This window comes from Suncus etruscus, chromosome 7, assembly GCF_024139225.1.
Source record: "Suncus etruscus isolate mSunEtr1 chromosome 7, mSunEtr1.pri.cur, whole genome shotgun sequence".
NCBI classification, from domain to species: Eukaryota; Metazoa; Chordata; class Mammalia; order Eulipotyphla; family Soricidae; genus Suncus; species Suncus etruscus.
Genome location: NC_064854.1, coordinates 59,469,453 through 59,486,884, shown reverse-complemented (window position 1 = coordinate 59,486,884; position 17,432 = coordinate 59,469,453). Strand labels below are relative to the sequence as shown.

Here is a 17,432-nt window from a genome sequence, read left to right as displayed (position 1 = left end):
AACTCGGGCATTTCAATCTCGACAGCCTGCATGTTTTGCCAGGGTGATGCCCAAGGCATATGGGGTGCTCATGTCAGCCCCTGACAGAGCATTTAACTCTTGCTGCTCTGGGTATGAGTATCATAATTCACTTCTACAGCAGTGCTGAGGTTTTATTTACTTACTTAATTATAATTTTTTTTTGTTTTTGTTACTCCTGACTATGTGCTCAAAAATCACTCCTGGCTTGGGGGACCATATGGGATGCTGAGGGATTGAACCCTGAACCATCCTAGGTTAGTGCTTGCAAGGCAAATGCCCTACCACTTGTGCCACCACTCCGGCCCCAATTATAAATTTTTTAATTGACTCTCCATGAGATACAGAGTTAAAAAGTTACTGAGGGCTGAGTTTCAGTCACACACTATTCCAACACTTATCTTTTTACCAGTGATCATTTTCCACCACCAATTTCCTCAGTTTTTCTCCTATCCCCATTGTAGTATGACAGCCCACACCCCATCTGCCCCTATGGCAGACACTTTTCTTCTCTCTTCCTCCCCCCCATCTCTGTCTCTCTCTGTCTCTCTCTCTCTTCCCTTTTTTGCAATACTGTTATGGAAAGTGGATCATGTATATTACTTTCCTTCCTTTCTGTGGTGAGTCTTAATTCCCTGCGTGAATAGATCTCACTCCATCCATTCCCAGGTTGATCTCATTATAATTTGGGGGCTCCAATGAATAAAACTGTCTGAAATAGTCATTTACAAGTTGCTGCAAAAAAAAAAAAAACATTTTCCTTTTCCTTGGCTTAATAAATATCTGAAAATAGAATGAGATTAAATTGTAGGTTTGTTTATTTTTGTTTGTTTGTTTTTTGTTTTTGGGATCCAACCAGCTGTGCTCAGAACTTATTCTTGAATCTGCCCTCAGGAGTCACACCTGGGGGTTTTCGGGAGATTACCTGCTGTACTATCATGGTGATTCCTCATATATCATTTTAATCTAGACATTAAAAACACCAGATAAAGCCAGAAAACATTCTTACTGAAATGGTCAGTGTATGATTTAGGTTCTTAGATTGATGTGGAGCTTTTTTCTTTTTTACATAATAGTTAATGGTAAAGGTTAATGGTGAATGCTTTACTCTGGAGTTTGTCCATAATGTCTTTCCTTCTGTTTACAATCATTCTGGAGTTTATCATCAGTGCAAAGAAGCCAGAAACAAATAAAAGATGTGCAAACTGGAATGGGAGACGCAGACCAATGTTTATTTCAGACTCCATGATCATCCATCTAGAAAGTGTATCATAAGCTACCTGAAGGTTACTAGATTAATTTTCAACATATTATCATTACCTATTAGAAAAATCAAAAGAAAGTTGACCTTTGTGTAGAATAACTGGTGACTCTTTTCAAGAGCCCCCAAATGGGAGATTCTTATGCTATCCCTGACACTGGATGGGAAAGATTATGCCACTAAAAAAAAAAAAACAAACAAAACCAAACAAAAACAACAACAACAAAAAAAACCATTAAATGCCATTGAGAGAAATTCAAGGTGAGCTGAGAAGTGGAGGCTTGGAGATACTGAGTTATGGGATGTCAGTTCTACTCTGAATAAAACCCTCTTTTATGGGGGTGGAGTCATAGTACAGTGAGTGGGGGGGGGGTTGCCTTGCATGCGACTGATTCAATCCCTGGCATCTCAGAGGTTCCTCTGAGCACCACTAGGAGTGATTCCTGAGCACAAAGCCAGGAATAAGCCCTGAGCACTGCCAGGTATTGCCCCCAAACAAAAAACAACAATGAAAAAAAAAATTCTCCTTTCAAAGCTAAAACTAAAACCCCCCTCTTTCAAAAGCTTGTTTTGCTTGTGACTCTGAATTTTGGTGTGGGCTCCCTTTATCTCTGCCATCTTTCCCCTCACCATGAACATCCCCAGATTTGTCTCTTGTACTGTTGGATGGCCTCCTGGAGCACCGAGGCTCATTAGAAAGAAAAAGATGAAGAATCTGGCATCTGATGTCTACTTAGACCAGTAGACAGGGCTGGAGAGCTGGGGGATGCTTGGTCAGGAGCCCAGGTCCCTCCCCATTAGTAAAAGGTCAGGAAAGCAGCAAAGAGGAGGGCCAGAAAGGAGAACACCCTAAGCACATTGTGCAAGGGCTGGGGCCTCTGAGCTGCCTGCACGGCCCTGGTTCTTGTGACCTGCACAGTCCGGTCCCACTGGGTCATGATGGCATTTCTGGCTCCCTCCCACTTCCCTGGGCCCATCAGCCTGAACTGGTATGGGCTACAAGGTCCAAAGAACACCTCGAGGGCCAGTCCGGGGTCAGTCAGGAAGAGCCGGGGGATGTTGGGTTTGGAGCCGATGAAGGAGCCCAGTTCGTCCATGTAGGTGATATAGTCTGTCTGCAGCGTCTGGCTCTGGCCAAACCTACAAGCACAAGGGGATGGGAAGAGTGAGCATTGCCAGTGTATGGGGAAGTCACCAGGAGTCTCCTCAGAGAACTAGCCTCAATTTCCTTCTTGCCCTAATCTGCTTGTGGCTCCATTTTTGCTGATTTGAGTCTATCTGGGTGACATCCCTGTAAACTCCTGGCTCTCTGAGACTGGGTAATTCAGTCTTTCCAGAGACCATAAATTCTTTCTTGGCTCTTGACCTCACAGGATACCACGAGAAAATGACAAGACACAAAGATGGTCAAAGAAATCACCTAATAGGCCCTAAACACATCTGGAGTATTTTATCATCACACAGATGGGCCCTAAATTAATAAGGGATTTCTGGGAAATAAATAGGAAGGATTAATCTGAAATTCAGATTCTGGTCTATAAGTTCTTCAATGACAAGAGAAAAAAAAAACACATTTCGAGACTGAATGACTTAATGCTTTAAATAACTTGCTAAATCCCACCATGGCTTGGCTGGGAACATGTTTGGATGGATTGGAGTGGATGTCATCTACTTAGAAAGCAAGAATTCTCTCTCTCTCTATTTCTCTCTGTTTCTCTCTCTCTCTCTCTCTCTCTCTCTCTCTCTCTCTCTCTCTCTCTCTCTCTCTCTCTCTCTCTCTCTGATTTCTACTCGTCAGAGACCAGCATCTTCTGGTTTGCAGTGACCAATAATGTCTTCAGACTTTGCTAAATGTCTCTGAGCTTGGGTTGGGGAAGCAAAATCACTATTCAGGTTATTCAGTAATAGGTTATTACTATTCACTATTTGAGAACCTAAACTCCTGAGTCCTGGAGAAGCAGTGTTTTTAGAGCATTCACTCTTCCTTGCCTATTGGGTTTGGTTATAGCAGGAGATTCCAAAATTAAGAACTGGAATAAGTATGATGTTCTAGAACTTAGGGGTGTTTTCCTACCTAGAGAGACAAGCTGTAGGATTGATTTCCTTAGCAAGTGAACTCTCTTACCACTTGAGTTTCTTCCCCATTTTCTCATCAACGTCATCTATCATTTCCTTCTCACTTGGCAAAGTGCATTTGTCTAGGAGAGAAATGAAGAGAGAAACATTAGAAAAGATAAGGAGCCAGAAATCCAGAATGAACTGAAGGAAAACTTTATCCCAGTGCTCTGGAGACTAAGAGGATTTTGTTTTTGAGGCTCAGTCTTTAATCTCATTAGCAGAAAAACTCTTCACAGAAATAAAAGATGTAAGAATTCACTGATCTTGCTTTAAGAGTGGCTAAGCTGACTGAAGATAGAGACTGGCAGAAAGACAAACAGAAACAAAGACATAGATATGATGAGAAGTTCTTAGCTTCACACCTAATGCCACACTTTGGGAAGATCCAAATCTTCACCAGACCTCAGTACACATTTTTCAGCTAACAACTCAAGAGTTTCTCAATATTTTGTTTCTGTTCTTTTGGTCATCCTGGTGGTTTCTAGGGCTTCTGTAGGCTCTGTACTCAGGGATTATTGCTGGCAAGGCCGGATGGGGAGTATCATATACAGTAGGGGATTGAACCTGGGTTGACTGCATGTATGGCCCAACTATGTCATTTCTTATACATTTCCTTCTGCTCTTCCCTTTTTTGGGGGGCCATCTCACTGCCCAGCTCACTGACCAGAAATGTCACCCTGCAGCTTCCCTTGTGGTGACATTTCTGCCATCTTGCTTTAAGCACTAATGAAGTTAAGACTCATGCCCATTGTGTTTCCTCTCTATCTCCAACACCTAGCAAGGTGTTTGGCACATAATAGTGACTCAGTATATGTGCATGACTCCCATGGAAGGCAGTTTACCTACTTGTGAACACTTTTACAGCAAATCGAGCCTGCAGATCAGCAGTGGGGATGGCAGCCCCCAGAGACTGGACGAGGCCAATCACAGCCAATGTTGGCTTTTCCAGGAAAAGAGGGAAGATGCCTTTGAACAAGGTGACCTCGTTGTTTCTGCTCTTGATGATGGAGTCATCAAGGAAGGGATAGGCATACCCATAGCCAGTTGCAAAAATGACACAATCGATAGCCTCAAAGACAGTTCCATCCTCGAAGATGGCTGAGGTCTCTGTGAACTTCTTCACACCTGGCTTGATAGAAACAACCCCACACAGAATTCGGGATGGGAGCTCATCGTTGAACACAGGCTCTTTTCGCAGAGTACTGTGAACCAAGAGATAAAAACACTGAAACAAGGCCAGAGCAATAGGACAGGGGAGGGCACTTGCCTTGCAAACCATCAACCTGGGTTCAATCCCAGCACTCAGGAATGATTCCTGAGTGCAGATCCAGGAGTAAGCCCTAAGCATCATCAGCTGTAGCCCAAAACAAACAAACAAACAAACAAACAAAACGAGAAACAGACTAGTAAGAACTAGTATTTGGTTGATTTGTAGTGTGGTAGCCTGCTACGTTATTCTTATATGTTCTTATATCTTTTTTTTTAATTTTTTTATTTTTAATTATGTGAACAATGATACAAACGTTCTTATATCTTATTGAACACACTAGTCCTGAGGGAGAGGAGGTAATATTATCATGATTATTCACTTTCTCCTATATGCATAGATAAAAGATTCCTTGAAGAAATAATTTATGAGTTGGCTCAGCCTTCGGATTCAGTGGAGCAATTCACATCTGCCCTTATTCATGGTATTAGAATGATCTAAAAGTATCCTCCACTTCCCTTTGCTGCTCTTTGGTTCCTTTTTACCCCTCTCCACTAATTTCCATCCAATTTTCACCCTATACCTGGTGAATGGGTATAAAGGTGTTCCTGCACCTGTAAATAATACCACCAGCTTCCATAAGACAGAATTGGAATAAAATAATTCAGCTTAAAATCCTGCCCTTTTGCTCTTCCACCCCCCCCTTTTTTAAAATAATGCAATGCAGATTATTTGTCATACCCATTTAGAGGCATCAGGCCATAGTTCTCGTGCTTAAACCACGTGTTCATCTTCCTGACATACATCCAGTCAGAGACAAATGAAGGAAGGATATTCCGGAGAAAATTTGTGAAACGGGTGACATACACCATATCCCAGGGGTAGCCATTGTCCCAAACCCGGCTCATGACCCATGAACCACTTCTGGAGCTAATGATGACCTGGCATGGAAAAACAATGTAGATGTCAATATGTCCCTGGAAGAAAGAGTCTCAAGAACATAATTCCATAATTCCATTGCCCTGCATTTTATGTCACAATCAGCAGCAATTTTTTAAAGTGTCAATATATGATTTGAACATATGACTAAATGAGGCAGAATTAAGAACTCCTCAGCCCCCCGTCAGAGTGAAGGCAAGAATGAGGGTCTGTGTCCTGCCAGGTGGATTTCATTTTCACTCATAGGAAATAGGAAGTGTTGTAGAAACCCCCCTGAAACTCTCTCAGTTATAGATCTTTTCCACCATCTTTGTGATAAGCCAGGGACCTTAGACTTTCAAAATCATTGGGTGGGCCAGAGCCATAGCACAATGGGGGTAAGGCATTTGCCTTATATGAAGCCTAATTGGATTCAATTTCCAGCATCCTATAGGGTCCCCTGAGCACAACTAGGAGTGATTCCTGAGTGCAGATCCAGGGGTAAGCCCTGAGCATTGCTGGGTATGGGCCAAAATCAGACAAACAAAAAAAATCCAAGCAAATCTTGGATTTTACTTAGAGACATTGAAGAAGCTCAGCAGTGATTTTTTTTTGTTTGTTTGTTTTCTTGGGCCACACCCGGCAGTGCTCAGGGGTCACTCCTGGCTGTCTGCTCAGAAATAGCTCCTGGCAGGCACGGGGGACCATATGGGACACCGGGATTCGAACCAACCACCTTTGGTCCTGGATCGGCTGCTTGCAAGGCAAACGCCGCTGTGCTATCTCTCCGGGCCCAGCAGTGATTTTCTTAACAACAGCAAGATTATTGGTGACATAGCATTTAGGGGTCTCCTGGGCACACTCACTTAGCGTGGCTGAGTTTGGCTTCTGCCATCCCACCAGTGACTGTTTCTTGATGTCAGGAATCTGCCATAACTCTGTGCTTATTTCCAGTCTGACACAGCTCCAACACATTAAAAAAAAAAAAAGGCCCAACACTTTCCCATCAGCTGTTGACTAGATAAATGATAGGAAAAACCAATCTTGTGCATCTTTTAGAAGATACAAGTGGTGAGTACAGTGCTTTTTTTGCCTGCTAGATTTTATTTTATTTTTATTTATTTATATATTTATTGACTTATTTTTGGTTTTGGGGCCACACCCATTGACGCTCAGGGGTTACTCCTGGCTATGCACTCAGAAATCGTCCCTGGCTTGGGGGAACCACATGGGACACCGGGGGATCGAACCGCTGTCCATCCTATGCTAGCGTTTGCAAGGCAGACACCTTACCTCTAGCACCACCTTCCCGGCCCCTTTATTTTATTTTTTATTTTTTGGGTCACATCCAGCTATTTTAAGGGCTGACTTCTGGCTCTGCCCTCAGGGATCATTCCTAGTGGAGTTCAGGGGATCATATGGGATGCTGGGAATATAACCTGGGTTGGCCATGTGCAAGGCAAACAATGCCCTACCTGCTGCCCTATCACTCCAGCCCCTTGCCTGCTAGATTTTGTACATCATTACAATAATATAGAAAATAGTACAGGAAAAAAAGAAAATAGTACAGGGATTTATAAAGCAATGCTAGAAATATCATTTGATCTGACTAGCCTACATTTGGGATACTTAGCTAAAAAAAAAAAAAAAGAACAAAAGACAATCCTCTGTTCCCAAAATGAAGGGCTCTCTCTACCCACATTGTGTGATACACAATAGCCAAATCTTAAACTACAGTCTGTGTTTACAGGTACACAACTCAGCTGTGAGAAAAGATGCAACTGAGGTTGGGAGATAAGGTGGGAACCTGTGGTGATGAGTAAATCAGAAGTGAAAACTGAAACTAGAGACTCTCGTCTGCAGAGTCACCCCTCTGCTCGTTCACCAAGGGGCACAGCAGACTGTACTCCTCTGAACAGGCTCCTTTAACTGGCTTCAGGGAGCCAAGGTTTGGATTAGACATTTGATGTGGAGGTACTCTTGTGACTGGTTCTCTTGGACACTGGGCCAGGTGTGTGGCGGCTTTGGCTGTGCAGGCTCAGTTTTGCTTTGTTGCCTGGAACCCCGTTCCCCATTACCTGGGCAGCGTGGCGGCTGAGCTCCACAGCAATGTCGGTGCCCGAGTTGCCTAGGCCTACCACGAGCACCCTCTTCCCCTGGAAAGTAAGAGGGCCCTTGTAGTCCCGGCTGTGCATGTACTTTCCTTGGAACTGGTCCAGTCCTAGAGGGACAGGGCAGGGGTTTGAGCTGATTTTCAGAAGAAATAAGAAAGACTTGCCTTTGTCATTGTGTGCAGATATAAATAAGTATTATATATTTTTTCTCATTTAATCTATTATAAGTCTTTTCTTTGAGCCATGCCTGGTGATGCTTAGGGGTGACTCCTGGTTCTGTACTCAGGAATCACTCCTGGAGAGCTCAGAGGACCCTATGGAATGCTGGGGATTGAACCCAAGATGGCATGTGCAAGGCAAACAGCCTCCCCACTATCCTATTGATCTGGTCCCTCTATTCTCAGTCTTAATGTTTTAAAAGGGTGCCAGTTGAAATGTGCTCAGGGATGACTCTTGGCAGTGCTCAGGGGACCATGCCCTGTCAGGATAAAGCCCTGAACCCCCCACATGCAGGTAGCTGCTCCAGTTTGTATAGCCCAGCCCCATCCACACTCACCAGGGAAGGAGTCAGTTGGCAGGTTGGGGTACACATGATGTCCGGAACAAATCATGACTGCATCAAAAATGGCAGATTTCTGCTTCCCATCCTTTTCTGAAATGACTTCCCATTGGCCGGTGACTAAGAAGTTGGGACATTTCTTTATACTAGAAACCAGGGTCTGAAAGAAAACCAGAAAGAAATTCTAGTTAGATTCTGGAGTTGTAAAGATAACATGGAGGTAGAGCATTTGCCTAGCATGCAGAAGGATGGTGGTTCGAATCCCGGCATCCCATATGGTCCCTCGAGCTTGCCAGGACGATTTCTGAGAGTCGAGCCAGGAGTAACCCCTGAGCACTGCTGGATGTGACCCAAAAACAAAAACAACAGCAACAACCACAAAAAGAAAGGCTTTCTAGTTAAATTCTTTTGTCTCCCCATAGCAGTGTAGAAGTGTTTCTATGGAGGAAATGATTATTATGGTCTCTGCTGGCCACAGAGCAGGACCCAAGAAATACTGAGGTCAGTCATAGTGGTGCTACTATGGCATCTAAGTTGGTTGATTTCGAGTCAGTGAGATTGAGTGCTTTTAAGCATGATGCTCTACCATTTTACTAAAGTCAATCTGATTTCCTTCTTTTCTCTTCCAACCCTCAATTCTAAATTCCCTTCAAATATGGGGATGGCTCAGGACTTGCTCATTGTTCTCTCTGAAATGCCTCTTTGCCTGGTAGAGAACAGCCATTCTTATAGTGTGAGTATGGTGCAAATCTGTGTCAGATGATGTAAATACAACCATATAAAAGTTATTTTTTACTATGTTTTGCTCAATAGGTGTATGTGTTCTGAATTTAATGCTTTTGGTTAAGCCTTTCACACAATGGCAAATGTAATACCTACAACATACTTTTTTTTATTTTTATTATTATTTTAATTATGACAACAAAGATGTAAAGAAGAGGACAGGGTAAAGTTACAGTGGAAGCCCAATCACCCATAAACAGAATTCTCGGTAGTCCCATCGATGATGTCCCAGCCTTGAACTTTCAGCCAAAGAGCATTTAGAAAAACAAAACTGAACCCATGTACAGTACAATTACTTGTCCCTCAGATCCCCAGTTGTAGTACATACTATTTCTTAGCAGCACACAATATAATCTAAAGACATTATACTTGTGTAGCTCCTTAAACATTGAGGGCAAAGTACATTTCTCTAGTTCCATGTACATACTAACTAGTTTAAGTTAACCTCAAAAGTTTTAGTGGCTTGTTTTTCTTAAGGGTTGGAGTCAAGGGAACATAGTAAAAAATGGTATTCAAGTGGCATTTGTTTGCATAGGCCCACCAAAACATAAGGGACATGGAAAGACAAATTATGGTCTAAATACAAGGAGACCCTAACCCTGAAGTTTCCTGGCACAGGATTGACTCTAGGCTCCAGGCAAATTAGTTTGTTCAATTCAAGTCATCCTCTGTAGTGGCAATACACCTCCATTCCTCACATAGTCTCTGTTGTTGGTATCATGCTTCTGTATTAAAAGATCCTGGAGTCTGCATGTCCCATATTGCAGTCAGGATGGTGCATAGCATCCTCTCGTTTTACCTCCCACTTAAGGGGCACTAGAGAGAACCATGTCCTGTAGAGCAGGTCATTGTTGCTGTCAAGTCTTCTCGGTGGAAACGGAAGTCTCTTTATAAGAGGTCGATGTCAGACCCTTGGTAGTGTCTTTCCTGGTAGAGGACTGCTTCCCGCTGTTGCTCTAAAAGACCTTGGATGTTTCGTAGATAGCTTGCCTGGTTCCGGCGTGTATGGAGAATGCCCATTCTTCTGAAGCCTGTGCCAGTTCATTATATCAATGTTCAGGGTGTAAGGTACATTGTACTGAGATTTATTAGATAAGAACTTATCTGTATGTATTTTTTTTCCCATTTTAATGTGTCTATGCAAACAAGGATCAATGCCATGGGGCATTATTGGTGCATCTGAAGGCAATAGGGACAAGACCAGAAATTTCCATGACATAGTTCAATCATAGGCATCAAACTGAGGGACAGTTCCACCAACAATCCTTACTTAACAGCTTACAAAGAAAAGATAAGATGAAAAGTGAATAGAAACATCATGGTAGAAGAATATATACAGAGTTACATCAGTTAAAGAAAATACCCATAAAATATTCAAAAGATATGTGTTCAATTTGTGTCCTTCTAAATAGTTCTGGGATTTGTTAGATATACTGTATGTCTTAGGTTAGAGATAAGAACTATGTGTTACTGAAGTTAAGAAGGGTAAATCGGGGGAACTGAAGGTTGGAAGGAGCAAATGTTCGCGCGGAGGCGCTAGCCCCCGCGCGGTTTGCAAAATGTAGACTGGTATGAGATTACCAGTGACAAACTGAGTATAGCTGAGCCGCTCTCTGCCACCCACCAGATCCAGCTCCACCCCCTAAGCCCAACCCTAGGCCAGTGTCCCGGCCCGGCCTGGGGGTGGGGAAAACCCAGGGTGCCCCGTCAGCTCCTCCCAGAAACCCACCTGGAGATCCGGAGGAATGGGGGAGAGGGAGGTCGTGTGACCCAATTGCGGGCCCCCCTGACCCTGAGCTGGACTTAAAGGCCGCTGGCCCATGAGGGGCCTGCCAGCTGGCCGTCCATGCCGGCTAAAATCTTGCTCCGGGAAGGGAGAGAGACTACAACATACTTTTTAACCATCATGCCCTGCACCTAATATGGAATATGGCTGAAAGATAAAGACAACAACCATCTCAATTATTCATTCAAGTTCCACTTTTCTTCATTATGGAATAATCTATAATAAGTGATGTTTTCTTGAACCACAACTCATTGACATACAAACTACTGAAGTTTGGATATAGACTAGAGAAAGTGGTATTTCTTTTTTGATCTCCTAAAATATGGTTGCATGAGGGTGGAAAATACTTTGGGATGAGAGAGCCAGTATTTTCTGAGGGATTGACAAGTCTCTCAGACACTCGTGGGGAACTTGTTTAGGGAAGCGAAAGATAGATTACTTGGTGAGCTATTCAAATTATACCCCAGTTGACTCTGATTTCAAGGACAAAAATATGTCTTTTTGCTTCTCCTCAAACTGATAGACCAATTGATATCAAAAGCACAGTATAGAGGCCCCTTACCTCAAACTGTATGTATCGCAACAGGTCCTTCTTCTTAGCAAATGACTGTATGTACTCCTGGAGCTTGCTGTGGTGCATGTAGTTGGGATAGTTGTCAGGGTATGGGAAGTCGGGAAAGCACATCATCTCTTTAGAAGAGTTGGTGAACACGGACTGGTAGATGCTGGCTCTGCCTTCTTCTGCTTGGTCCTAGGATAAACAACAAAGTCTACTGAGGAAGCTCTATGTGGCTTTCTGCTCCTCTCAATAAAGATTCAATTTTTAGATCACTCAATTGTTTAGAAAGAACAAAAGAACTTGGGATGCCATCCAGTGATAGAGAGATATGATTAGATATCTAATGGGTTAGATCTCTATGTATGCATGAATTAGATCTCTAACATGGTATATCTCTACTTAAGCTTTTGATTAGATTGCTAACACATTAGATTTCTATTTAAGTTGCAGTTAGATCTCTAATATATTAGATCTCTATGTAAGAATGAATTAAATCTCTAACATTTCTCTATATGCATGAGTTAGATTTCTAATACTGAAAAAAACAATGTCCCCTCCCCTCCAAAACCTCCTCAACTCCCCTATTTCCCAAATAGACACCAGATCTCTGTAAGATTGAGGAAGAAAAGAAGATATACCTTGAGTATATACCAATTTACAACTTGGTTCCACCCAAAACAAAGATCATTCCTGTTTTCTTTGTATTTTTTAATTTACAACTTGGTTTTTACCAAAAACAGATTTTCCTACTTAGCATATCAAGCTAACCTGGGCAGGACTGGCTTGAGATCGACCTTCTGTCCTTGTCCTTCTGAGTCTCTGCCCAGGGTGTGGTCCTCTATATTCAATATAGAGTATAGAGATGTAATCTGGCAGGCAGCTCTCTCTCTCTCTCTCTCTCTCTCTCTCTCTCTCTCTCTCTCTCTCTCTCTCTCTCTCTCACATTCTCTCTCTCTCTCTCTGACAGGGCATCTCTATTTCTGTCTGTCTATCTCTCTTTCTTTCTCTGCTTGATGACATGGTTGCTACTCAGTACATGCATTTTACTCTCAGATTTGTTTGGATTATTTCCTGTGGTGACCCTTGCTCCATCTCCCTCCCCCTGGGAGGAAATAAGGTGTTAGGAGCCATTGCATAAAGCCTGTCTTCAAGAGCTGTCTGCTCTGTTTAGCTCAGTGCATCAAGTCCCCGTTGAATTTCCCTTTTTTTTTTCATCCTCTTTTTTTTCCATAGACCTTTGGAGACAGTAAATGCTGGAAAGGAATAGCAAGGGTTATGTCTGGGGGTAGGGAGGTCTTGGGGTTGGAACAAAAACTTCCCCTAGTTCCTGGTACTTCTGGTCCCTGTGTTTCTCAGAAATGACCAGGTTCAGAACTTTGAAGGGTGTTGGTTTGGCTTTTCTTTGGCTAATCTCAGAAAGACTAGGGAGGAGCTGGGGCTGGCTAGGTTCTCAGATTGCTCTTTCTTGTCCCACTATGGGGCATGGCAGGGAGAAGGTGGTTTTTGTCAGCTCCCCATTGGTGGGAAGGAGGGAGGGAAGCAGAGGTGACAGGTCCTGAATAATTTGCAGCCTTCTGGCAGCTCAGCTCCCTCAGACCTGCCTTGTTCAGTGCCAATAAAAGTGCAAAAGCATATGTATTCTGCGGGCCCTGGGAATTTTCCCCCATGAAGGAAAACAGGCAGCTTATATAACCACAGACAATGGCTTCACGGAGCTCCCATTTTCAAGAGTTCACCATGTAGCGGGGTGTGGAACCAGGAGGAAATGAAGCTCAGATTTGGTCTCTGGCCAAGAATGCTCTCAAAATGAGAGCTCTAGTGGTTATCCTAGTTCCCATCTCTCAACTTTTCCTCTAGAATGGAAACAGCTTGAGAGCCAGGCTAGAGGCAAGTGCCCAGAATATGCTTACCGCATCTTGGCAGTCTGCCTGTCTCCATTTTCATCTCCTTCAGGAGATGGTCATATCTACTTCTGGTCACAGTAAACCTCAAGCCAGACTCTTTCTTGCTTCTCTCTACTCAAATGGAAGACTTTTTGACATTCTAATGGTTACAGATTCACATTTATTTGAGTTATTCTAACACATATTTCCTCTCTGCTTTGGACACTCCATTGCCTGCCTGATTGCCTACCAGGAGTTAAACTCCATTCATCTGTGCTGTGCTCAAATGTGCGTGTTTGTGTGTGTGTGTGTGTGTGTGTGTGTGTGTGTGTGTGTGTGTGTGTGTGTAATGAATACACAGTTGAATGAGTGGAACCGAAGTCCAGAGAGAACTATTTAGCTCCATTATTTGCCTCTTGTGCACTCCAAAAAATCTCTGATGGGGAAAGATTGAATCACACTAATTTGTGTAGTGTGCTTACTCCTGGCTCTATGCTTAGGGCTTACTTCTTGTGGAGCTCAGGGGACCATAGATGGTGCTTGGGGATTTGAACAGGGGTCTGTTGCATGCAAGGTAAGTGCCCCTGTAAGTGTACTATCTCCCTGGCCCCTTTCTCCTGTTGTGACCAGCCTGTTGAGCAAACTCTTAAGATAGGAGCTTAAACAGCATTTGAGGTCACGTGTCCCTGGATTACAGCCCTGAAATTTAAAACCCCTTTATGTGCTCCCTGCTTGAGTTTGGTTTTCATTTTTGAGAAAAAAATATCTGGTGAAGAGTTCAGCATTATTAGGTTTCTCTCTTCCGGGATACCTTCTGTCTAACAGGACTGGCAAAACGAGAAGTTATGTAATCCCCTTTATAAAAAGGTCCCTAGAATCACCTTTGTCCCAAGTCCTCTCTTAAAAAAGAAAGGAAAGACCAAAGGTGGGGCTTTGCTTATGATTTTGCTTCTATTCAGGAACTGTGTGGAAAAGTGACATCCCCTTGGCATGAATGACATTGAATCTGCCTCTTATTCCTGTCTGTCCATTCCTGTCCTTGCCTGTGAGGACTTTTCTGATCTGGCCAAGATGGTTGACTTACAGAGTCCTGCACTCATTGATTGTTTTGTTTTAGGGTCACACCTGGTGGTACTCAGAAATCTCTCCTGGCAGGCACGGGGCAACATATGGGATGTCGGGATTCAAACCACTGTCTGTCCTTGATCAACTGCATGCAAGGCAAACACCTTACCACTGGTGCTGCACTCATTGAGAGACTTCCCTTGGCTGGACTTCTCACACTGGCCACATCAACCTAGAGATCTTGGCTGTGCAAGGGGGCACATAGGGCTTTTCTACTTTCCTGGTCTGAGGACACCTGAATCCCAGCTGGTGTCATTAGACAGGAAGTCCCTCTCTGCTCAGTGCTCACCTCAGTCATCCTCCCTCTTCTAGCTCTTTAGGCGCTCAGTCATTAAGTCCCTCATCACCCAGGGTGATCTGATGGCAGGGATATATAACCTCATATTTGGGGGCCTGGTATCTCTTTCAACTTTTGTTGATTTGGAAAATTTTTCCCCTAAGAATATGCTGCCCTACAGCAGTACCCTAGAATAAACATGACCATCATAGCAACACTCTCAATGGGGACCAAGAAGATTCAAAGAAGCCTTGGGTGACCATAGTGCCTGTTTCTGGTCACAAGTCTCTAAGACAAGTTCTGTTATCAAACTATGATTTCCCCACTTAGAGTCAAAAGATTATGGGGAATTCAAGAGATAGTAGAGCTGGTAGGATACTTGCCTTGCATGCAGCTAACCATAGTTCAACCCCTGGCATCAAGTATATATGGCTTCCTGAGTCTCACCAGGAGTAATTTCTGAGTAAAGATCTGGGAGTAACCCTTAGACATTGCCATATGTGAACCCCTATCCCCCCAATAAAAGGCTATGAGTCTCTATAATGGCTTGATTCTACAAATAGTCTAGAAAGCATTTACATTCCATCATTATGTCTCCTATTTGTCATCCTAGATAAAACCTAGAACCAAGCTCTGTCCAGAACTAAACAGTTGTTAGTTGCTGCTGGGAGAGAGAAGAGAATTATTCTGTGATTTAGGTGAAGATGGTCATGCTTCCGGAGCAAGGTAAATAAAAAAGTAAATAATTTGGGAAGAAAAGTAGAATTTCTTGATTGTACTATGGTTGAAAGTGAAATGTTGAAAGCTTATAAGATACAGGACACTTTCTGAGTTCCAAGATCACTTTTTTTTGTTTTAAAAAGAAGCTCCTGAAGTGTAAGCAAAGGTGTCAGAAGCACTTTATTGGGAGGGACATGACTTTGCAGGCTGAGCTTGAGCTAGACAGAAGGTCATTGCAACAAACTATCAGACAGATAGTGTCTAAGAGACAAGTGCACATCACTCACCTTCAATCACAAGGGCTGGACAATAACCTACATGCAGATAAGAATCTTCCCTAGACCTCACTTTTGAAAAAAATTAAATTATGTCTATCACCCATATTTCCTGATCACATTGTTTTTACAGCACTGAGACTAGACAAGAAAGAAAATAAATTTTCTTTCTAGCTATAGCAGTAACAGAGTCTTTAATAAAGCACCCATCTCTCTCTCTCTCTCTCTCTCTCTCTCTCTCTCTCTCTCTCACACACACACACACACACACACACACACACACACACACCATCATAATGCCACCTATGCTTCAGAGATATGAGTTAATTACAGAATCCTAGTCAGCTAGAATGGGAAGACATGTTAGGGAAGACATGTTAATTTCCTTTCTTCACATTTTACAATGAGTATTTATGGTCTAGAAAGATCAAAGTGATTTTCCTAAAATCTCTCTGCCTAGGAGGACTAAGAATTGAGCTGAGAACTCAGCATTTCTGACTTAGAGACTTGTGACCAGTAAGCATGTATTATGGTCATACAAGGCTCCTTTGACTTTTCTTGGCCCCACTGGGAGTGTTGGTGTGGTGGTTATGTTGATTCTAGGGTATTGCCTTAGGGCAGCATATTCTGGGAAAATAAATCCCCAAATCAACAAAAGTTGAAAGAGATACCAGGCCCCCAACATGCCAAATATGATATTATAGATTCCTGCCACCAGGTCACCCTGGGTGATGAGGAACTTGATGACTGGGAGCCTAAGAAAAGTCTAGACTTTTCTTTGACTCCCCTACCCATGTTTCAGAATTTCAGAGCAGCTGGAAGAAAGAAGGGAGGGAGCTTTGGGTAACTGCTGACATTAGTACTCTTTCTAGCCTGCAGTCTGAGGTGTCAAGGTGAAAAGGCTCAGTGAGTAAGAGATGCCCTTTTTCAGACAAGCCCAGCTAGAATGGCAGAACAGGGCATACTAGCATGCTTGGAGATAAGGTTTATCATCCCAGCTCTAAAGCCATATCAGAAAACTTCTCCCCCAATCCAGATCATAACTGATCCAATGGGGTTTTCTGCAGAACACAACTTTCCCCCAACATTGTTGTTTCCCAGATGTCTCACTCACCGAGAATTTCCACAGTCCCCCAACATCATTGCTCCTCTCAAAGCAGGTGGGCTCCAGCCCCTCTTCCAGACAACTCCGGATGGAGGCCAAACCACTGACCCCAGCCCCCACGATGGCCACTCTCTTCTTCATGTGTGTGTCAAGGTGGTCTGGAATGGAAATCTTCCAGAGGGTGCTCTGGACTTCCAACAGAAAGGCCCAGCCAGTGGTGATGGGCTTAGAGTCTCCCCTTTAGCCTAGAAGACAGAAATAACTGAAGAGTCTGTTCAGACCCTCTCACTTTAGCTATGAAAGAATGATAACCCTACTTGCTATAGATAGTTCTAGATGCCGATGCAGCTGGAAGTGAAAGCCAGAGGAAGAGAAGTTGGAAGACTGTCATCAGCCCAGGAGTTCACTCACCAAGGCAGCAAATGTCAAACAAGCACAATTAGAAAGTGTTCATTAAGGTCACCATGCTAGTTAGGACCTGTGACCAGGAAAAAGACTGGAGGCGCCACCCATCAAACCAATCCCCACAATTGCTGAGTCAAGGTCTTACTATTACTCCAGCACCGTCTGCTCCTCAAAGAGCCAGCTGGTCTCCAAATGTCTAGGAGAGTGGTTTTCCACAGTGTCCTTTGATATAAGTTTAGGGGAAGGGGAGGAGTCACTGTTTTGAAAGTACAAATTCCATGGTACAGAGCCCTGGGAAAACCTGGAAGAGAACTGAACC

General features: G+C 43.3%; 1 protein-coding gene across 1 annotated transcript; it reads right to left on the bottom strand.

Annotated features, from left to right (window-relative positions):
* Positions 1–1,829: 1,829 nt before the first annotated feature.
* Positions 1,830–16,947, bottom strand: FMO3 (flavin containing dimethylaniline monoxygenase 3). Its single transcript, XM_049776540.1, has 8 exons — positions 16,718–16,947; positions 11,327–11,515; positions 8,193–8,355; positions 7,601–7,743; positions 5,346–5,545; positions 4,244–4,599; positions 3,405–3,477; positions 1,830–2,419 (listed from the first exon to the last, which is right to left on the bottom strand). The coding sequence occupies exons 1-8, from the start codon at positions 16,847–16,849 to the stop codon at positions 2,077–2,079; spliced, it is 1,599 nt and encodes a 532-aa protein (XP_049632497.1). The 5' UTR covers positions 16,850–16,947; the 3' UTR covers positions 1,830–2,076.
* Positions 16,948–17,432: the final 485 nt, after the last annotated feature.